At 43.2% G+C, this 22376-nt stretch overlaps 1 protein-coding gene across 1 annotated transcript in view; it reads right to left on the bottom strand.

Moving 5' to 3' along the window:
- Nucleotides 1-14409: 14409 nt before the first annotated feature.
- CMYA5 (cardiomyopathy associated 5) overlaps nt 14410-22376 on the bottom strand; it is a 49484-nt gene continuing 41517 nt past the window's right edge. The window contains exons 10-13 of the mRNA XM_074812047.1: nt 18433-18566; nt 17557-17656; nt 16349-16525; nt 14410-15040 (exon numbers count right to left, since the gene is read on the bottom strand). Of these exons, the coding sequence (XP_074668148.1) occupies nt 14788-15040; nt 16349-16525; nt 17557-17656; nt 18433-18566 (664 nt within the window). The 3' untranslated portion in view covers nt 14410-14787. The remainder of the gene's footprint in view (nt 15041-16348; nt 16526-17556; nt 17657-18432; nt 18567-22376) is intronic.

The following is a 22376-nucleotide window of genomic DNA, read 5'->3' on the forward strand; positions in this document are numbered from 1 at the left end:
ACACATCCCATCTCAGACACATGAGTTTGGCTTTTATTCCTCTATCACCAGCACTGTCTGGTTTTGCAGGACAAACTCAAAAATTGTCATCAAAGACCCTTTTGTTCTTTGACTGCCCCATGAGATGAGTACTCAAGCTGTAATCACAAGGTTCTCCTCACCAGATCCGTGGTTCTTTCTGCCTGCTACTAGCTCCCTGCATTGAGCAGAGTGCTGCAGAAAAACAGCTGTAGGTGAGGGCAGGTGCAGTGTCCGCTGCCTATGTTAGTGGCCCAGGAAAACTTGCTGCTTTCCTTTCTCACTACCAGACCAAAGTTATCACAGGTATCTTGTATATTTTGTTTTGTTTTGTTTTTTCCCAGACAATTGTTTTCCTTTCATGGGCTCAAATCAATTGCTTCTTTGACAACAAAATAAAAGAATCAGTAAGATGTGTATTAAATCTACAGCTGGTAAGAATTATTGCAAGGCTGATAGGTGTTGCCATTTTGGGGTCCTGCAACATAGTCATTTACTCTGTGGCTATAGCCACCTCATGATAATCCTTCCCAGTCATCAGTCAGAATATCCACATACCTGGAAGTGTGTCCCTGCTCATCTGCCTACACTCCTTTTCCTTTTTGGCTCTCCCCTGATGATTTCACTCCAATACTATTTTTGGCTTTAAATGTCTTTTCTTCCCTTCCATCCACTCATTTCCTTTCACTCACCTCTGTTTCTCCTCTAAGCTCCCTGAACACCTTTGTTTTTCACACAGAGGTGGCAACACAGGGGTTGCTTGTCTATTTTTTTTCCCCTTTTGATTCCTCCCCCCCAACCCCTCTCTCCAGTATGCCTTTTTCTTCTTTTAGTTCCCTCTCCTGAATCACTTTTCTGTTTTGGTCTTTGCAGAACCATTATCCTCTGAATCGTCTTCATCCTTGACTATTCAACACCCTCTGGGCTGACTCAGCCCAGGCTGTGTGGGAACTGATTTGGAGTGAATCAACAGTTCAGTGCTCAGAAGGGAATTAACAATCTATTTACTCTCAGATGATTCCTGTCTCTCCACCTCCATCTCCAGTGACCATTTTCCAACTAAAACTATTTATAATCCTCAGATATATGTACAGGCAGAGTGCTAGAGAGGGACTGGAAAAGTTGTGTTAAGGCAGTAGGTGGCTGAAACCATTAAAAGTTTCAAGTAGCAATAGCTAAAATTAGTCCAAGTGGAGAGAAGATTATTAACTAGGAGACTTAAGGGTCCTACGCAGCAGGTGGTCTGTTTCCAGAAATCAAAATGTTCTAAAAACCAGCAAATAACGTTTGCATTCAAGTGTTATTTTTATTCAACTCTAATTACTAAAATGGTGTTTCCTGATGCAGAAGCATCACAAAGCAGTAACAGCAAAAAGTACATATACAGAGTGGGAACTTTTATAGTATACAGAAAGTTTTTGTGATAATGTTTTGAAGAACAGTTTCTGAATACTTTATTTCCAGCATAAAGACCCTTGTCAGATATGTACTTGGAGCAGCCAAAGGATGAAAACCACAGAACATGCAGAAGCTATTCTTCAGCAGAGCCAGATTCCTCTACATTTGCCTCGGGGGAAATGCTCTTGTTAATAGGGTGTTTCCTAATTCTTTTTCAGTTTAATATTATTGTACTGCCTGCTGTTCCCACTACATTGGATGTGTAAACATGTGGGTATATACAGTCTACTCTTGACAAGGGGTTAAACCAGAAGCTGGACTATTAAAGTCAGGGTCTTACAATGGCATAAAGGGGATATAAGCCATCAGAGGACTGATTCTGCAGAAGAGTTTCTGAACGACTATTTTTGTAATGGCTGCAAGTCTGAATTTAACAGATGCCCCTCCAGATTAAACTGTGAGGTCTTTCCCTGGTTTGTAACGTGATTAGAATGAACTTGTTCTGTTTTGTTCACCTTTAAAATGACTGTGATCAGTGGCTCAGAAGCAATTAGAAAAAGCAGAGCCCTGTCATTTCCCTGAGTTTTTAGGCTTAGAGAACAGGATGATCATTCATGAAAAATGTTTCTTGAAAATTCAGCAGGACTCCTGTGCTTCACTCTCTGTGTTTGCCTCATTTGAACACATGTCTATGGCTGGCCTGTAATTACAGTGCTGCCAAATGGAACAAATTGAAGGGAGAGTGCAAAACATAATACTAAACCTGGAATAGAAAGTATTTGCTTTGAGGAAGCATCCTCTGATTTGCAAGATGAAGGGTCCAAACCCTTATTTAGGAGGAAATGCCTCAAAATATTCTCCCTTTGGCATCTGGTAAACATTGAGTTTTTAACCAGTTCAATCTGAAATGGGATTTGAATGTTAGTTCTAGAAACAACCCTCCTTGTAAATACACTGTGCACAGGGGAAAGCACAGCGTCAGGGAGTTTAAAATATACCTGCAGCATTGGGGCATAAAAAAGTCAACTGCTGACTGGCCCATCCCAAGCCTTGGGAGGTTGTGCTATGCTCCACACCAAGATTCCCAGCCCTGTGGAATGCCAGAGTAATTATGAGGTCACTCCTCTCTCATGCTACTTTTCAGCAAAGGAGTGAATTTGTTTCCCCAAAGAGATCATCAGGACTGACTCAGACTGCCTGGTATTTGAATGATATTGGGAAGCTGGCCTCTGTAGAAGCTAACAACCTCAGTCATTAGCATAGTGAAGGTATTTTTTGCTACCGTTCCTGACATGCATTCAGAAACATTACCATTCCACCAAAATGCTTAAATAGTACAATTTGCTCAGAGTGGACTTTCAGATGACAGCAGCTGGAACCAACCAAAAGCTGTTAGAGACTCTCTTAACTCACTTTCATCCTGGCCTCCAGTTCACAATCACTGTCCTCAGCTAAGTGGATCTGGATACTGACTTATTCCTCAGATCTTTCAGTCTGTGTCTAATGGAAAAGAGGATGAGACTACCAGGGTCTCCTCTGCATGATTTTCCTCTGGAACTATCACACTGTGTCTTTTCTTGCATATCACATATGACATGCTTTTCAGGACAGGGAATGACCACTGCTGTCATCTGACAGAGAATGATGTAAACTAACTGTGTGAGTGAACATCACTGTGTCACACACAGGACCACACTACCACTTTTGCACCACAAAAAAAATGCCAAGCAATATCTAGCACAGGCAGATGCCCTGGGTGCTGCATACAGAAGAGTGCTATTGGTGAGGCACTGCTGTGTCCCACTCCAAAACTGCCAGTGAGCTGATCTAAATTTCCCTTTCAATACCACAGAGAGGATATTTCTTCTGTAGTCTTATTCATTCCTGATACAATTTTTCCAAAATTATATAGCTCTAGCTGAACAATACTTTAATCTAGTTCTTGATACCACGAAGGAAAAAAATGTTGCCCTGTTTTCTTGCAAATAACTTTTTTTCACGTTGTACAGGAAAGCAAAAGATAAATACAAAATAAAAAAAGATAAGTACAGCACAGTTGTCCTAAGTGAAGGCCATATTTGTGTAAAATTAAATATCAGACATAATACTGCTTTTGAAAACAATAACACGATAGGGTTGGAATCCTTGAAATTTCTTCTTACAGAAAGGACCCAAAGAAGTGGCAGAGCAGTGTAAATCACACATCAGAATGGACCTGTTAAAGGATAATGAAAATGACAGAAAAACTGAGAAGTGTGAAATACATTAGCTAGGGTGCTATCTGAGATTTAGAGTCAGTTTTTAACATAGAGAACATTTGAAACACAGCTGAGAAGCACAGTTTTTCTTTTTGTCTCCTCTTAGTATACAGTGTCTTGTTTCCATAGCAGGGAAACATGTGCTTGGTTCAGATAGTGACACAGATTGTGGCATGAGGAATAAAACCATTGGTATCTTCTTGGAGATGAATGTGCTGAGAGCCACTGACTTTGCAGTTTCAGCTGTCCTCCTCTTTCCTGGACGGAAGTCACAGCAACCAACTCCCAGGCTGCAAAGGATTTGCTTTCTCCTGAAGAAGCTCTTGGTTGCTAAGCAGTAACTATGTGGGCATTAGACCTCCACAAATCTCGGGGATGTGCCTCACCAGAATGTCACGGTGAAGCTCGAACATCCCACTGAGATGTGATTACATTCAGTTTCCATTATATAGTGCTAATTTTACTGTAGCTGCTTAAAATAGTTTTTTTGAAGTGGTTATAGAGGAGACTTTTGTTGAGAGCTTGGGCTGGTGGATGCAGCATGGTGATCAATGCTATGAAGTCTAGTTGGAAGCCAGTAATGAGCAGTGTATGCCAGGGCTCAATACTGGGTCCAATATTGTTCAACATAATTATTAATGAATTGGATGAGGAGGCAGAGTGTACCCTCAGCAAGTTTGCTGATGACACAAATCTGGGAGGAGTGGCTGATATGCTAGAGGTTGGTCTGCCTCCCAGAAGGACCTTGACAGGCTGGAGATATGGGGTGAAAGGAATGTTATCACATTCAACAAGGGGAATTGCAAAGTCCCGCTCCTGGGGAAGAAAAAGCGCCAGTATATGCTAGGGACTGACTGACTGGAAAGCAGCTCTTCAGAAAAGGACCTGGGGGTCCTGGGGTGCCATCAGGACTGTGGGTCTCCGCCTGGGATGCTGCCTTTGTGCAGAACCTTGGCTGGTGGGGGTGCTGTGGGTCCCGTACAGCAGCTGTGCCGTGGCTGTGGGCACCACTGAAGACTCCCAGCCAGTTCCTCTGCCTTCCCTGGCTGCCTCCTTCAGGTACCCTATGCTAGCTTGAGTCATGCTGGTTGTCTGGGAGGAGCAGAGGGGGTGGGGGGTCTTGGACTGGGAACAGTGTCTCTAGGGGGAGCTGAGGGGCACAGGCAGGGGGGGAGGGCAGCCCTTGGGGCTGGCTGTCCCACGGGGCTGCTTCTGCTGCCACTTTTCAGCCTGCAAGGTGACCCTTTGGCAGGCCCTTGCCTTCCCTCTCCCACTGCTTTCTGGGGCTCTTTGCTTTGCATTCCTAGTGCCATGAGTGCTCATGCCCTTTGAACATCTATCCTGGCAGGACATGGCATCAGGTGCTGAGGAGGCTCCAGAGCAGAGCACCTCTGCCACAACAGCCACCAACAGCCAGCTGCAGTGGGCAGGGCTGTCGGAGGCTGCAGCAGACGACCCCTGCACCATCTGCCTGGGCGAGATCATCGACGCAGCCCACACTGATGGATGCTTGCACACCTTCTGCTTCCGCTGCATCCGGCGGTGGGCTGCCTCAAGAGCTGTGTGCCCTCTGTGCAGGACACCTTTCGGCCGCATCCTGCACACGGTGAGGGTGGGCGACAACTACCGGGAGTATGTGGTCTGCTTTTCACCCTGCCATCAGAGGACGGCGGCCAGGGAGCGGGTGCTCAGCAGATCCCCGCAGTGGCGCTACCACCTGCGCCCAAGGCCCACCAATGAGGAGCACACGGCTGGGAGAAGGGGGCCTGTGGAAAGACGCCGCGGGGTGCAAGGGGATGCGGCTCTGGGGCCCTCCAATGCCTCCGCCCGGTGGGCTGCAGGGGAGCGCCCAGCCAGACCATCGGGTGGGCTCGTCCTCCACAATGCCATGCAGGCACTGAGAGCACGACTGATTGCCTTCATGGGAATTCAATAAAGGTCTAGACGCATTTGGGGTGTGTTTCTTTCAAAAGCAAAACACAAGCCACTGCAGGGAGTGCTTCCCAAGCTCCTCACCTCCCACTTCCAACCACCAGGACAGAGCTGCCTGAGCCCTTTGACCAGCAGCCAGGCCTGTCCTGCAGACCTCTGAAGTGGAGTGCCATGGACAGAGGCCATGCTGACATCCCTGTCCCTGCTGGGTCCTGCTGCTGGCGCCTCCACACCCAGAGAGCCCCTGTCATCCTCCAGTCACAGCCCCCTGAGCCTTTCTCTGACACTTCTCTACACCAGCAGCCCAACTCCTCCAGCTCCAAACACTGTGGCTGTGGCTGGGATGCAGGAAACATCAGGAAACACTGTTTGCTGTGAGGGTGACAGAGCAATGGCATATGTTGCCCAGAGAGCTGGATAAGCCTCCATCCCTGGAGATCTTCAAAAGCCGCCTGGACATGGTCCTGTGCAGCTAGCTCTAGGTGACTCTACTTGAGCAGGGGCATTGTACAAGATAACCTTCAAAGGTGCCTTCCAACCTCAACCATTCTGCAATTTTGTGATGGAGATGATGGAGCATTTATATTGGTAGATTCTTGGGATTCAAAAGGAAATGGCATTGTTTTCCAAAGCAGCATATATAATGAAGTATATAGACCCATCTCATTTGAGTTACTAACTTGGAATTATGTGGCTCAGAAGCATAACCCTATCTTCTGCTGTTGCCCCTGGAAGTTCTACAGAGCCCATTTTTCTGAAAAATAAATACTCCCCTCAACCTTAGTTACAAGTATTTGCATGCTCCACAGAACTGCCCTAATATTCATTGCAGGCACTGTGGTCATTGCAGGAGGAAGATCAGAGAAAACAGTGTTTCAAGAATTCGTCAGTCCTGCTTGTGAAGCCATACTTGCATGATGTACTCCCACACATGCATACTTTGACTCTGTAGACTAAAGTAGGAGAAAGTGACAGTACTTCTTACACTGCTGCAGTCACTGAATTAGACACTTGCAAAACCAGAAATCAGTGCTGTCACTACAGACTGCATGAGAAATGAGAGAGAAAATGTGATATTTTGTATGGCTGCTATTTTGCTTATCTGTAGATGTTACTGGTTGTACATGTTAGTTTTGATGGGTGCAAGGACACTGCAAACAGGGTATAAACATTTTAAAAGTAAAAAGCAATGATGTACTGGCTAATCCATGAAAGGTCTGTAGGATTGGAGACAAACTTTTTCACAGGGCCTGTTGTGATAGGACAAGAAGTAATGGTTTTAAACTAAAAAAGTATAGGTTTAGACTAGATATAAGGAATAAATTTTTTACAATGAGAGTGGTGAAACACTGGAACAGGTTTCCCAGAGAGGTGATAGATGCCCCATCCCTGGAAACATTCAAGGTCAGGTTGGACAGGGCTCTGAGCAACAATATCTAGTTAAGATGTTCCTGCTCATTGCAGGACAGTTGGACTAGATGACCTTTAAAGGTCCCGTCCAACCAAACTGTTCTATGATTCAATGATTGAACAAGCTGTTGGATGACTGTTAGTATGCTTACCACAGTGGTGGGCCAACCAAACAATCTTTACTAGCCAAGCAGGCACTATTCAGGCAGGATGATATATCATATGCTCTGGTGCCATAACAGAGCTGGCCTGGACTCATGGTACAAGCATCTTCTCCCTCTTTGGAGAGAACAGGGAAGCTCATGGAAGAGATTACAGAGTGCTTGTTGCACACAAGACAAGAATTTCCTTATGAAGCAGTTTTTAATATTAAAAAAATGCCTATTTGTCAAAGCTGTACTGTGCAAATTTCAGTGAGGCTTGCGGAACAATAATTGCACTCTTCTAGAATTACAGCAAGCGACACATAGCTGTGAAATTGCTGTAAGTTGAGTGCACATCACATTTAGCTACCATTTTCAGCTGCAATTAGGAGTTGTTGCTTTGTGGATACAGCTGTTTCATGTGCCAGCATATTCTGTGTTCTTTCAGCCACCTGATTTGAAACTTGCCATTTTGTCATTCCTGTTTTTAACCTCCCCTAAGTGTAGAAGACAGGGGCTGAGAGGAGTGATTTAACAGTTTATTGCACTGCACCTCTGCAGGGCTGAAAAAGCGCAACTGCACTCCAGCATCATGGTCTTTTTGGCAGCCCACTTCATGGTAGCCCTGAATAAGCTGGCTCTGCTGGCAGCATCTGTCTTTCTTCTTACTGTTAGCCTCATTTCTGCAGTTTTAGTCTCCTTTGTCTACAAACCAGATTGGAAGGCTCAGCTGAAGCAGGCGGTGAATCAAGGACGGCTGTTCCACAGCTCTCAGCTGTGAGGGGTATCCAAGGAACCAGACTACGTCAAGCCATAGTGTGGGAACTGTTGTTCTGGATTCATTTCAGTGCCATGAGTCTGACATAATGTTTGCTTTTCCAATGTGTATGCATGTGATCCATTGGGTTCATATACAGTCTAATTAACTGTACATTAAAAAGAGGAGTTAGACATGTTGTTACATGTCTGTTACAGGTTGACAAAAATAAGACCCTGGTCCTAACATCCAGCATACTTCTCTTGGCTATTCACTCCTTTCTTTGTGCAGTAAAAGTCAGCATTCCCATCTTCCTCGGGTTACAACTCTATAGCATCTCCTAGATTTTGCTTCCCTATGCTAACATCCTGCTGTCTACACATGGGTGGTGCCAGTCATGGATTTGCTGCTTTGTTAGCATCCTTTTGAGGCTTACAGCCACAATGCCTTTTTCTTTAACCCATTAGTTCATAATCTTGAATGTCCTCCATAACCACTGCGCTGCAGGTAATAGAGCTACCTTGCAGTTTCAAGATGGTATGTGAGCAGAGCATGTGTACCACCTTAAAACACAGATACTTATCTATAAAAGACAGATAACTATTTTAAGCTAGGAAGTTAAAGCCAACCTGTTGAACTCAAGATCAAAACTGTATTAAGGGAAGAGTTTCACTAATGTGAAGATCTTAAATTATTTCTAGTCTTGTTTGAAAAACAGTGGTCTAAAAGTGTATGCTCTGTATAACTACTTGGGTTTTCTTGCAATTCATTTACAAGATACTGCTTTTTTAAAGATGAGGAATACACTACAAAGCAGTGTAAAGCAAGCATTCAGTAGCAGAACAACAAATGCTTCCTTACAGTGGGCCACAACCCCATGGTATTTGGTGGAGTAGCTGGGAAAGAGGAGTGTTTTTTTTTCCCCTGGTAACTTTGGATGTGACCTACCTACCTTTGTCCTGTTAACTCAATTAGAAGATGGACCTCAGATGTGATTAAAGCCCAAAGTAAGCCCTTCCAGCATGAGTGTTTCTTGCAGCAGAAATACTGTTCAGATGGACTCTAACTGCTGTGCTACTTCTGTGAGGATTTGCAGGGACCAGCAGCTGTGGAAGAATAACTGGAAGAAAAGCTGATGACATTTTTCCACTGTGTATGTACAGATGTTCTGGGAGTCCCACACTTTGAGGAACTGTCTGATTTATTGCTCCTTCGTTGCCCAAATGAGCCACATGTGATCAGCAAGCCCAACCTATTCGGGCTCCACTGAACTTACTGAACGAGTGCAAAAATAACTGCAGTGTCGTGCAGCAAAGCTGAGCCTTGCTGCATTGCAATGACAGAATGCAGCATCAATTTCTGCTGGAGAAGCATATAATAGAAGTATATGGCCTTGAGCTAAAAAAAACGTAATTTTTAACTTGGGCTCAATGACACAATGGACTTTTTTTTTTTTTTTTTTACTCCCAAGAAATGCACTGGTTTAACTTCTAAAATCTGCTTTTATATTCTAGAGAGTAATGCCCTTTCTGTTCCTGGGCAGTCTGTTAATATGTGTTCCTGTGTAAATCTACTGTGACTGAGCCACAGAAAATTGTCTAGTTACCCTAACACACGTTCTTTGGTTTGAAAGGAAAGCCCTCACTTGGCCCATTAAATACCGATACAGATTACTTCCTAAGCACTAGCAGTCATTTAATAGTTATTTACACTGCTAGCTGCACATCTCACACATAATATTTTTATCATATGGGTTTCACAAAAAAAACCTTTGTGGGTAAAGAGAATGGTACTAGTAGCCAGCATGGGACACCATCAGTGGGTGCTGTTGGAGCACCTTGCAAAGCTCCCTCCCTTGTTACAAAGTATTCAGAATTTATTTGTATTTGTCACTTTTTTCTGAAGGTTGTGTTTCATTCTACAAGTTTAATTTTTTAGTAAGTTTCTTTTTTTTGAAAAAATAGCAGAAAGTGGACAGACACATATCTAAAACACAATTACAAAATTGGGTAAAATATTCTCTGTTAATTTTGCTTCAAAATGTAGTTCTCTTTTTTGTGGTGAATATGAAAATAGGAGTTGTGGGATTACATATGCACCTTGCCTTCTGGCTGGGCTCATGAAGTGATGTGAACCTCAGAAGACTGGACTATATAAAGTGATGCTCAGATAAAGGTGTCCTTTTGCCAGCCCCAGCATTAAAAGCCACACTGGCTTCTTGCTTGCTCAACAGAACCAGTTCTCTCCTGTACATGTTGTGGCCAGTGTCCATCTCTCCATCCCTCACTCCTCACTAGTGTGGTAATGGGCTGGCAGGTTGAAATTCAGCTGACCGCTGCATTAACAGTGCGATGGGTGACTTCCACCTCTGCTTGCAGCACTGTTTCTTCAGGGTTGAGAAGAGTATGTATTAGAAATACAGTGTCTCTGTAATGTAAGTCCTGAAAGGTAGGTCACATCCTGCAAGGTAGCTCTATTACCTGTAGCGCAGTGGTTATGGAGGACATTCAAGATTATGAACTAATGGGTTAAAGAAAAAGGCATTGTGGCTGTAAGCCTCAAAAGGATGCTAACAAAGCAGCAAATCCATGACTGGCACCACCCATGTGTAGACAGCAGGATGTTAGCATAGGGAAGCAAAATCTAGGAGATGTTATAGAGTTGTAACCCAAGGTAGGTCACATCCAAGTTACCAATAAATCTGTCATTTCTGCACAGATGTTTTCTAGAGTGGAAGTGAACTTGAAATTATGATTTTTTTTAACCATTTACAAAATCATTGCAGGGTCTGAGGTAGATATTTGTTACATTTCCTTCCAGGTTGTGCTCCTGTACAAACTGTGCTGTGGAGTGGTCTCTGGTGAGCAAATGCTACTTTCCACTATGCCAGAAAATCGGACAAACTGAGCATGAAAAATGAAGAAACTTTTCTAGTTCAATCTCTCTTCCACAGCACATGGTTGGAAGCGAAAAAGATGCTTTCACTTCATTGCTGGTTGTGTGACTATCTGAGCATATTGAGCTTCTTGATATCTGGTAAATCCATCAGTAATGTGATTCCACCACAGAAAATAATTTTTCAAATCCAGTTTAAACCTCAACATGGCAGAAGTCCTATTTATTATTCTGAAATGGGGATGATTCAAAAAATCATAATTTCATATTATTCTTAAATCCATCTTTACATACCTATCCAAAACCCTGCAGTGATAATAGAAATCATATTTCACATGTATATCCCAGTACTGTGGACTTAGCAAGAATTTATTGTACTCTGCCTTACTGGGTCTATGTCTTACAACAGGCTTAGCGATAACATGTAATTAAGTTCCACAGAAGCGGGGGGTGTGTGTGAGTTAATGTACCTGTTTCTAAAATAAGGCATCACTAGACCATTTTCAGTACGAAGTTATATTTCTGTGACATTTCCCTTTTGCCAAGTTCCTCCGCCTGACGTCGCATGAAGCATTAAATTCTCTCTGGAGGAGAAAGACCTAAGCAAGGTTTGTGGATCAATACTACTGACAATAGCAATATTCCAGTTCAGCACTATCTTGACAGTAGAAATTAATATTTCTCTTCTTATAGTTAGGCCTATATTCTCATCTCAGTGCGCAAGGGCTTATGAGCATAATCTAAGACCTGCTGAAGTGAAAAGCAACTGTTCCTTTTAATGCAATGTTTTCAGATCAGTCCAAATATTTATTAACAATACTTACAGTGCTAGGCATCAATGTTTGTCCTTTCAGGATGAAAATAAATCCCAAATTACTGACGAACTCTTTTACAGTTCTTTGTGTAACTCTTATGTATTTCTATGCAATTCTAAGCATGGAATGATGACCAGACCATGTACACACAACCTTGTCAAGCATTTACATGAAGTCTTAGTTACTATCAGCCAAGCTAATTAGTATCCTTTGTTGAAAAATAAGTCACACTGTTTTTGAGGTATCTCTAAATGCTAAATTCATCAAGTGCAAGAAAAATGTGAACTCCCAGTGACTGGGAGTTTTTTGCCTTTCTCTTCTAGTATATGTTTACAAACTACGAAAGCCAGAAAAAAATGGATGTAGCAAGCCTCAAAATCTCTGTTAATCTAAATGCAAAGTCATGTGAACTGCACTGTACATTCAAGAGTCTGTGGACATTTACCTTCTGGAAAGTGAATTCCTGAACTTGGTGCCATTTCATGCCCATCAGGCAAGTAAAAGATCACAGCAGATGTACCTCTAGGCTTTCCAAGGGCAGGAGAGTTCGCACCACACATTTTGAGTGCTAGCAGCTTAACTGTGGCTTTCAGGATCTCCTTTCCTCACTAATATGAATTTTTTCCCTATACTGAATCTTAACTCTTCTATATTGTTTTTTTTTTTGTTTAGTGTGCACTTTGTTCCATCTCTCTGAATAGGACATTCTCTTTAGGCATTTCTTCATCTGGCATAGCTTAATGCAGATCAGATTTAGACATTCAAATTAGTACCGTTTAGGCTCTTTGAATGACATTTTCCATTTTAAATAATCTCTCCAGCTTTCACATAAACAGTAAATACACTTTTTGATACTGCCCAATCTAAAAGCTGAAACTTATACAAAAATTAGCAAGAAAACAGAGTCAGGTAGTTTTTCAAAATGAATCAAATGTTTCTAAGAATTAAGTGCCTCCAATAAAAACTTTTTGCCAAGCAAAAAGTTGTAGTAATACCTGGGTAATAATGCCTGGCATTGGACAAGGCTTTTGCTTTTCCTGTTAAAACCACTATTTACTAATACGCAGTTGCCTTTGACAAGGCAATTGCTTCTTGCCTTCACTGAAAAAGCCACCCAAATAATTTCATGTCATTTTGCTCTCCTTCTCACTGGCTGTCCCCTTGGCAATTCATCACATTGGTGTCCATGAATCAATTCCACATTTGGGACAACAGCGACCAAGGTGAGGAGAACACAGGTAAAATCGCCTCAGTGCTGGGATTTTTCAGGTTTGGTTCAAAGTGCCACATTAAGCTCTGGAGATAGCCAAACCTCCAGCAACCTTACTGGCTGCAGGAGCCATCTTTCATGATAACGCTACCCTTGATGTCCTTTCTGTCTTTCTTTCCTTTTTCTCAACACCCTCCACACCTCTACAAAACACTTGCTTGAGCCAACAGGGCACTACCTTGCTTTTTCATTCCCCTCTCTCCCTGGCAAGGACTCAGAACTGGCACTCTTTAATTGAAATGCCAAAAAGAACTCTGGTTTAAAATAAATGGTCACAGGATCTTGTTTATCTTGCCTCAGCCACACTGCCTGAGCCTGCTATGACAGTGTGGAGTGTGGCTCCTCTGCAAAACCAAGCATACAACAGGTTAAAGTAGCAAGCACGTGCCTTGGCGGTGTTAAATAAAACAGCAGCAGCAGGCATCTCCTCTGAGCAAAAGCGTCCCTGTAGTTCATTTAAGTCCTCTCTGCAGAAGCAAACCCTCTCCATCTGACTCCTGAAATCTGCTTTACTTCAGGCAGTATAGCTCTTCAGCTGAGCTCAGAAATGAGTCTGGCAGTATAGTCCCTCGCGGCAGAAATCTCCAGAGCAGGTGCAACATGACCCTTAGGATTAATTCCGAGAGACAGACAGACAGACAGACAGACACACACACACACACACACACACACAGAGCATTCACTGGAGCATTCACTGGAGTAGGGCACCACTGGCACTCCTGTATTCAGCCCTTCGGGCATGCAAGAAGACAGCTGTACCACTGATGTGTGAAGTGCTTGGAAAAAAACTTGAAAAAGCCAAGGGGGAAAATCCACATCCTATTCCTTTGCTGGTACCAGCCATTTTTGCCTGCCTGTTTTGACAGCCCTGAAACACTGTATCTCGATGGTATGATGCTGGTGCTAGTGTAGATAACAGGAGGGAGCAGGTCAGATGCAGGAAAATGTCCATGAAACTGCAATTAGGTGCATCAAATTGGTAAGTGCAAAGGTAAAAAGCACTGATGGAAAAGGGGTGATCTGCAAGGTCACTGGCAATTTGACCCTTCGCAAAGGTCCCAGAGGGCAACCTCCCCTTCACCACTTAAACCACCTAGCCAACAAATTGAGGATGAGAAACATAGGGAAGACTTTTACCACTACTATCAAGTTTCCTCAAACATGTGTTTGATGAGTACCTATTTAGAGGCACAGATATTTACTGACACAGTCAGGTAGCTAGCTGTCTGTTAGTATGCTGTGAGCAGGGTAGGTAGGTGTTGCATAATCAAACCTTACATGACTGTTGTGAAGACTAGTCCAGGGCTCACGCATTTTGGAAATGTGCTGATTTCTAAGTTCCCAAGCTTTCTTAATCTGTGCATTTAAATAAAAGAGTTGGCAAACAATAACGCAAGATACATTAACCTGAAGAATGGTTCAGTTGTTGAAATGTTTCCACATTTTTCAAATATATCATCTTGGATTCACCTCTGACTGTCCTGGCAAATGATGAAATGATGGCTTTCATGTATTGCAGTGAGAGACGCATTTATTTTATACACAGACTTATCATCAACTTTAAAAAGACAGCTAGCACTGTCATTATTTTCACAGGGAAAGTACATTTCCCCCCTCTTAATATTCATATCTAACAAAACTTTTTTTTCCCCTCGAAAGTACTTCTGTGTATATCACTAGGTGCATGCTCTATCTGAAGGAGCTGATTTTCTCTCCAGGCTCAAGGTGATTATGTGGCTGAGCACTAACTACAGTTACTGATGATGTGGGGGAGAGCTGTGTGCATGGCATTCATTGGTGAAAACTAGACATCTCTCTCTGAAATCCCCCTTCTCCTCCCTGTCCCCTGACACTGTAATTATCAGTCTTCCTGAGAGTGTGAAGCAGGGGATTAGCTGTGCTTCACAAACTCTGGCAGCTCCATGACGGTGCGCAGGGTGAGTGCTCCAGCCTTCTCCAGGGCAAAGGCTGGGTGAGCAGCATCAGTAAATTTGTGTCTGATGGTGAACAGCACGAGTCCTCTCTCTGCATTGAAGAATAACAGTCTGCCGCCACTGTAATCCAACAGGATGCCAATCCTGGCTGGGTGTTCTGTCACATGGACATCGCTCATCACGCCGGTGTGAAGAAATCTGTAAAGAAAGCTGCAGGAAAAAGGAAACCAGAATACAGTGTGTCTCCTCATGGTGATTTACCAGGAATAACCTATGGTTTAATTCCCACCTATTAACAGGTGGTCACATACAGCAGCGTATCATGTGGCAACAGCATTTTGCTTAGTACGTAAGCAAAATGAATGTGGTATCGCTTCAAAGCCCTGCTTAGCATGCTGATGAGCCCTTTTCCTTGGCATCTTTGGAGTCTCAGCATAAAAGCAGACTTGCTCTAATCATATTCACAGAATCATAGAATCGTTTAGGTTGAGAAAGACCTTTATGATCATTGAGCCCAACTGTTTACCCAGCACTGCCAAGTGCACCACTAAACCATGTCCCTAAGCACCACATCTACACATCTTTTAAATATCTCCAGGGATGGTGACTCAACCACTTCCCTGAGCAGCCCATTCCAATGCTTGACAACCCTTTTGGTGAAGAAATTTTTCTTAATATCCAATCTAAACCTCCCCTAGCACAACTTGAGGCCATTTCCTCTCATCCTATTTCTTGTTACTTGGGAGAAGAGACTGACATCCACCTCGCTACAACCTCAGGTTGTTGTAGAGAGCGATAAGGTCTCCCCTCAGCCTCCTTTTTCCAGGCTCTATATCTTTCTTAATACATGTCTTTGTGGGGATTTAAGCATGAGCTCTGCTTTGGCAAAACCCTTTGCATCTCAGATGTTTCATTTAGCTAGTTGTGTTCATGCATCTATATTATTTCATACTAAAAAAAGCACACTTGTTTAGATCAAGAACATTTCTTCAGATAGAGTGTGCACCATTAACAGGGTTATGCCTTACAAACCTCCAAGCAGCCTGGCATTGGCCTGCTGAAGACTACCCCAGCACCCTCCAGTTTTGCCACAGTGGCAGGTGGGTGGCTATCATTGTGAAGGGCAAGGCAAAAGGCATTCCCTATGGAGGCTTGACATCTGCAGATGGAAATAGATTCTAAAAAGAGTGCATTTATGGAAATAAATACACCTGATGGGATTTTGTGAAGCAGTTTGGGATATGAGCCTGGAATGACAAAGCAGTGGCAAATTAGTTTATTCACTGGCTGGGTGAAGGATGGTAAACTGATTAATTTTATTTTTTAAGGTGCTTTACAAGATTGTTTTTTATTAAGAGGAGGTCTAAAGCCCCTTTATAGTTGTCCTTTCCTTATTACTCAAATTTGCAGAAAGAAAGCAGATGGATCCTTTCTGCTCTTGTGATTCTTGAAGCTGGCCAGCTTTATTTACATGAAGTACAAGTAACTTCCCAAGCAATGAGACTGACTCAGCTTTACCTGGTTTGTGTAAGACAGCACCACATGCACCAGGAGGTATCACTTAGCCCCAGGATGCTGCTCTGTGATATTGCCTCATAGCAAATCCCAATCCTGTAGCTTCTGCAAGCAGAGACAACAATTTCCCAGTAATGACACCCCCGAGCAGGCAGCAGTTCACCCAGGACTGAAGGAAACCTGTTTGTGGAAGAGACATACAGTAAAGTGAGTGTGGTGGCAGACCAAACATATTGTAATATTTCTTACAGTCATGTCATGTAGCAGCATCTAAAATTACTAATGGATTGCACTCTGTTCTTCTACCTGCAGGGTTTTATTAAAGACTTGAACGTTGTTGCAGAGTCATTTCATCTTTGCACTGAGATAGACTCATCTTAAGGAGTGAAAACAACACAACTTCACACAAAATTATATGAAGCTAGCAAAAGGTGGAAAGTTGACTTTGGAGACAAAAAATGGACCTCAAATTTAGAAGGCTTGTTCAAACTAGAAACTGTGGCTCTTTTAAGTAGACACTGTGACAAACAGCTTGTGTGTGTTAAGCACAAAGTGCTTAAACCAGTAATACCTCATTACCTTTTAAGAAGTTATATCAGTATGGCACAAGTTATACAAGTGAACCTGTGCTTGTGATGGGACTGATACCAATATGTCAAAAAAAACCCCCAACTTGTTTGCAATGGATGGATCTAGCCTGGTACAACCAGGAACAATTCCTACTTCTCCAAAGCCACAGATGCTTTGGAAGATGTTACAAATAATACCCTCAGTAAAGGAGCAAAGCATGGAAGATGTATCACTTCTAGTCACAATATATTAAAAAATAAGCCCATAAATCTGGCCTTCTCGGAGCAGCAACAAATTGCTTTGAGACTGGAAGTGCTCTGAAGGATTAAGCAGTGACCACAGACTGAGACAAACCCAGCAGTTTCAGTAGGTACCACTGCCTTTGGCTTTCTGGCAATTCTTCAGTGTGTCGCTGAACTCTTTCCAGCACCTACATCAGTGCTGCTACTGGCTTTATTGAGATATTGCAGTGCTTGAAAGGGAGGTCAATCACATGAAGTCCAGGGGCTGCATGACTGAAATGATTCAGTTCTTCCACAAAATTAGTTAGTGTCATATGAAAGCTACCTATAGGCAAAATAAGAGTGAGGGACCCATCCTGAACCCCTCAGGGTGGTCATGCTTGTCATGCTGCTACTCACCCAGTGAATTTGATTTTCTCAGGAAGGCGGATCACCATTGCATTGGAAGAGATTTGCAAAGCGGGATGGGCTGTGTTGCTCAGTAAGTGAAATTGAGTTCCTGGTACAATTCATAAAGAAACACCAGTTCTGAGAGGCTGGCAACATTAACACGACATGAATCATAAAACATTAAGCAACAATTAATGCCATCTTAGCTGGATAGAGTTCTATCTGCTGGTAGGTAGGAGTGACAGAAAATTGGGTGCGAATGCAAGGTATTTTCCAAATTGTGTCCATTTGGGATGGCAGTCTAATATTCAGAAATGTAGCCAGGTGATAAAAAAGTCTTCAGTATTTAAGAACATTGAATAATTTTCAATCAATTGCTTTTTCAAAATATCAAATTTGAATTTTGAGGCTGGTTTGGAAGAACCATACATTATTTAACACTATTTATCTGGAAACCTTAAAGCTTAAATCATCCATTACATTTCAAAACTGCTCTGCATGTTTCCTCATTCCTCAAACCCAAAGTCCATAAGGTTTTAACTGTAAGGGGTTTTTTTTAAGGTCATGGCATCTTTTATCAGAATGTGCTCTCAAACTCAAGCAAATTGAGAACCCTAAAGAATATTTAATCATTTCATCTCTCTGACAGAATTAAATGTTTTTGTTTCTGAGATCACATCAGTTTTACATTGACATAACTATACAAACTTCAAGTGAAGCAGTCCCTGATTGTGCTAATTTTAAACAGATAAAATATGGTCCCTTTTATCTCACTAACTTGCGCACTCCTGTATTGGAAAGTTCAAGTATGATTTCTGGAGGAAAATGACCTTTGGCTGCTTTGTCGCTCCACCCCATTGTTGACATTAGAAAATGGCGATCTACCTTTAGTTGAGATGAGAGCTGCTTCACTTTGTTCACTTGTCCCAAATGGGTTGACAGCCCTCAAGTAGAAGAAATAGTTCACATTGGGCTCCAGGGATACCTTCAGTTCAGGTCTCTTTATACCAGCAAAAGTTCTGCAAATTTTGAAGATTTTCATAGATGAAAATGCATGCAGATATCTAAACCAGGAAAGAGTAATTTATGCAAACAGCTAAGCCACCTAACAGTATTGTTGACTACTGAAACAACAGTCACCACAGAGAAACTTCAAATTGGAAAGACAAACACTTTTCACAAATAACTGGGTTATGTAGGAGCTTCAGCATTTTACTTGAGGGATCCTCCTTTACTTTGTCTGACAAGTTTTCAGGTCTTTGTTCCTGTACCACCTTCTCACTCAGTGCAGTCATTTGGCATAATGCTCACTTTATGTTCATTTTGCAGCAAAAGTCACATAAAATGCAAGCAGCACAGAATCACAGAATCAATCATCTAGATTGAAAGAGACCTTGAAGATCACCTAGTCCAACCATTAACCTAACACTGCCCATTCTCAACTGCACCATATCCCTAAGCGTTATGTCAACACCTCCAGGGATGGGGACTCCACCACCTCCCTGGGCAGCCCATTCCAACACCTAACAACCTGTTCTGTAAAGAAATGCTTCCTAGTATCTAGTCTAAACCTTCCCTGGCACAGCTTGAGGCCATTCCCTCTTGTCCTATCGCTTGTTACTTGGTTAAAGAGACTCATCCCCAGTTCTCTGCAACCTCCTTGCAGGTAGTTGTAGAGGGCGATGAGGTCTCCCCTCAGCCTCCTCTTCTCCAGACTAAACACCCCCAGTTCCCTCAGCCGTTCCTCGTACGACATGTGCTCCAGACCCTTCACCAGCTTCGTTGCCCTTCTTTGGACACATTCGAGTAATTCAATGTCCTTTTTGTAGTGAGGGGCCCAAAACTGAACACAGGAATCGAGGTGCGGCCTCACCAGTGCCAAGTACAGGGGTAAGATCCCTTCCCTGTCCCAGCTGGCCACGCTATTTCTGACACAAGCCAGGATGCCATTGGCCTTCTTGGCCACCTGGGCACACTGCTGGCTCATGTTCAGCTGGTTGTCAATCAACACCCCCAGGTCCCTCTCTGACTGGCAGCTCTCCAGCCACTCCTCCCCAAGCCTGTAGCGCTGCTGGGGGTTGTTGTGGCCCAAGTGCAGCACCCGGCATTTGGCCTTATTGAAACTCAGCCCATCGCTCCAGCCTGTCCAGATCTCTCTGCAGATCCTCCCTACCCTCGAGCAGATCAACACTCCCACCCAACTTGGTGTCGTCTGCAAACTTACCGAGGGTGCACTCGATCCCCTTGTCCAGATCATCAATAAAGATGTTAAACAGGAGTGGCCCCAAAACCGAGCCCTGGGGGACACCACTCGTGACCGGCCGCCAACTGAATTTAACTCCGTTCACCACAACTCTTTGGGCCCGGCCATCCAGCCAGTTTTTTACCCAGCAAAGCGTGTGCCCATCCAAGCTGCAAGCAGTCAGTTTTGCCAGGAGAACGCTGTGGGAAATGGTGTCAAAGGCCTTACTAAAGTCAAGGTAAACAACACCCACAGCCTTTCCCTCATCCAATAAGCAGGTCGCCCTGTCGTAGAAGGAGATCAGGTTTGTCAAGCAGCACCTGCCTTTCATAAACCCATGCTGACTGGGTCTGATCATCTGGTTGTCCCGCACATGTTGTATGATGGTACTCAGGATGAGCTGCTCCATCAGCTTCCCAGGCACCGAAGTCAAGCTGACAGACAGAATCAAACTCTGATCTGCCTCCTGTGAGAAGTCTGCTTTACAAAACGAACAAGCTTCTGAAGAAAAGAACACCTTTTAGTTAATTCAGTTGCATGACAGTGAATACACTTGTGTTTGCACTGTCTGGGCACATGCTCCAGATCCAAAAGAATGGATACCCTTACCTGAGATGCACAGAAACCATGCACTTCTTATTATGAACTCCTTACTCACAAATTGTTCATCAACAAAGTCTTGGCTCTGTCTCACTGCCTTTGCACAGGGCCCTGCTTTGACTAAATCTCCCCTCTGTGGTGCCTGAAAAGCTCCAGCCCTCACATCCTCAACTTCTGATGTCTTGACACACTGCTGGAAAGCGAGAGTCAGCACCCACTGAATCTGCTTCACAGGCACTTTGAAGTGCCAGTGAAAGTACTTTGGATGGCTAGAAAGATGCCAATTTTATTTTATGTATTGTCAGGAGTATGAAAGATTAGCTTAACAAATTCTCATACACAGGATCCTGATTTTCCTCATTTTTGACTTGTATGATAACGGCAAAGCCAGACAGTATACACCCACTGCATTGTATGCCTGCAGATAAGGACTGTTTATCTGTATAAAGTAGAAAATTTCCTCCCAGAAATGCTTATAGGAATTTGCAAGACAAGTATTTGAATTCACAAACAGGAGACATGCCTTTGGAGAGCATGCAAGGCATTTTCCCTTCTACCTCAGGTTTGAGAGTGAAGCCCGGGGTGGTCTCCCTCCTGCAAGATATGTCTCTATGGGAAGCTAGATTAAACAGATTACCTCTTTCAGCACTAATTACTGTGACCCCAGAGAAGGTAAGGCAGGCAAGCCGGCAGTCAGGTCAGATCGTTGCTATTCATTTGTAGTGACTGTTTTTCTGCAGATGTCCCACCAGAGAGCAGTACAATCTGAAGAATAATCAGTGCTCATCCATCAGAATTTTTCACATGCCTGCCTCTGCTGCATTTAGGTATATATCACATAAAGGTAAAATCCCACAGCCCTACACACACCAAATTCCTGCTAACACCACATAGAGCTCTGTGTCTAGGAGGATGGCATCCTGGGGAAAGACCGGTGCATCTGTTTTTTTATTACTCCATAACAGGTATTTTGTACTGACAGCTGTCATTAAAAGTGATTGAAAGCACTGAGAAAAAGCACTGGGTGTTCCTGTGATCTGTTTTTTCAGTTTAAAAAATTTCAGAGAGTTTGGGGCTCTTGTGTGATCAACGCAGGGCCATGCCACCGCTGGGGAATGTCTCACATTAATCCTGGAACTAATGCAGTAAACAGAAGTGACCTGCCCAAACATGGTAGCAATTGCATGGTTTGCTTCACGCCCGTGAGTAAACAAAGCCTCAATCAAGAGAGCACTTCAGCAAGGCACTGGTAGTTTGGCAGGCTGTTTGGTTCTTACTGAAAGGTTCAGGGGAGAGGTGCAAGCTGATGAGTTGCCTGATGAGAACCTGAGATCTTTAGACTTGAAAGAGGAAGAAGGTCATCTGAGTATAGGGGACAAGAAAAAAAGGAAAGATGAATCAAAGAAAAATACAAGGTGGGAACTGAGCAAGGAGGCAAACATAAAGAAAGTAACAGAAAGGAAAACTGGGATGGAAGCAGAGGAAGGGGAAAAGAAGTGGGCACCTAAGCTCTGAAGAAATTTGTACGTGCTTCCTAAACAAGTCTCATCCAACCCATTCCTTAAAAGCACCATCCTGACATCTTTGATGAGAATCTGAAGCACAGACCACCAGAAAGAAGTTTCGAGCAAATAGTTACAAGTGACATGAAGGGAGGATATGCTAAGCTATTTGTTGGAAGCCATTTGTGGCAACATGTAGATCAACATATCTTAAGCACAGTGATGTCTTCTACATAGCTCCTTCTACTGTCTTCTGGAAAATGCCATGTAAGTCAGTATGCTTCCAAAGAAATTAGGGGATCTTTTTCACTAAGTGCCATTTGACCGATAAATAAAACACAAAATTATTTCTAAATCCAAGTACACAGATACATTCTGGTGCGATTTGTAGACCTGGAGTATTTGTATTCAGGGGTCTGGATCCCAGAACCTGGGTATTCAGAGAAGATTTTGAGTCCAGACAATTGCAGAATAGGGTCAGCCAT

Source organism: Strix aluco, chromosome Z, assembly GCF_031877795.1.
Source record: "Strix aluco isolate bStrAlu1 chromosome Z, bStrAlu1.hap1, whole genome shotgun sequence".
Taxonomy (NCBI): domain Eukaryota; kingdom Metazoa; phylum Chordata; class Aves; order Strigiformes; family Strigidae; genus Strix; species Strix aluco.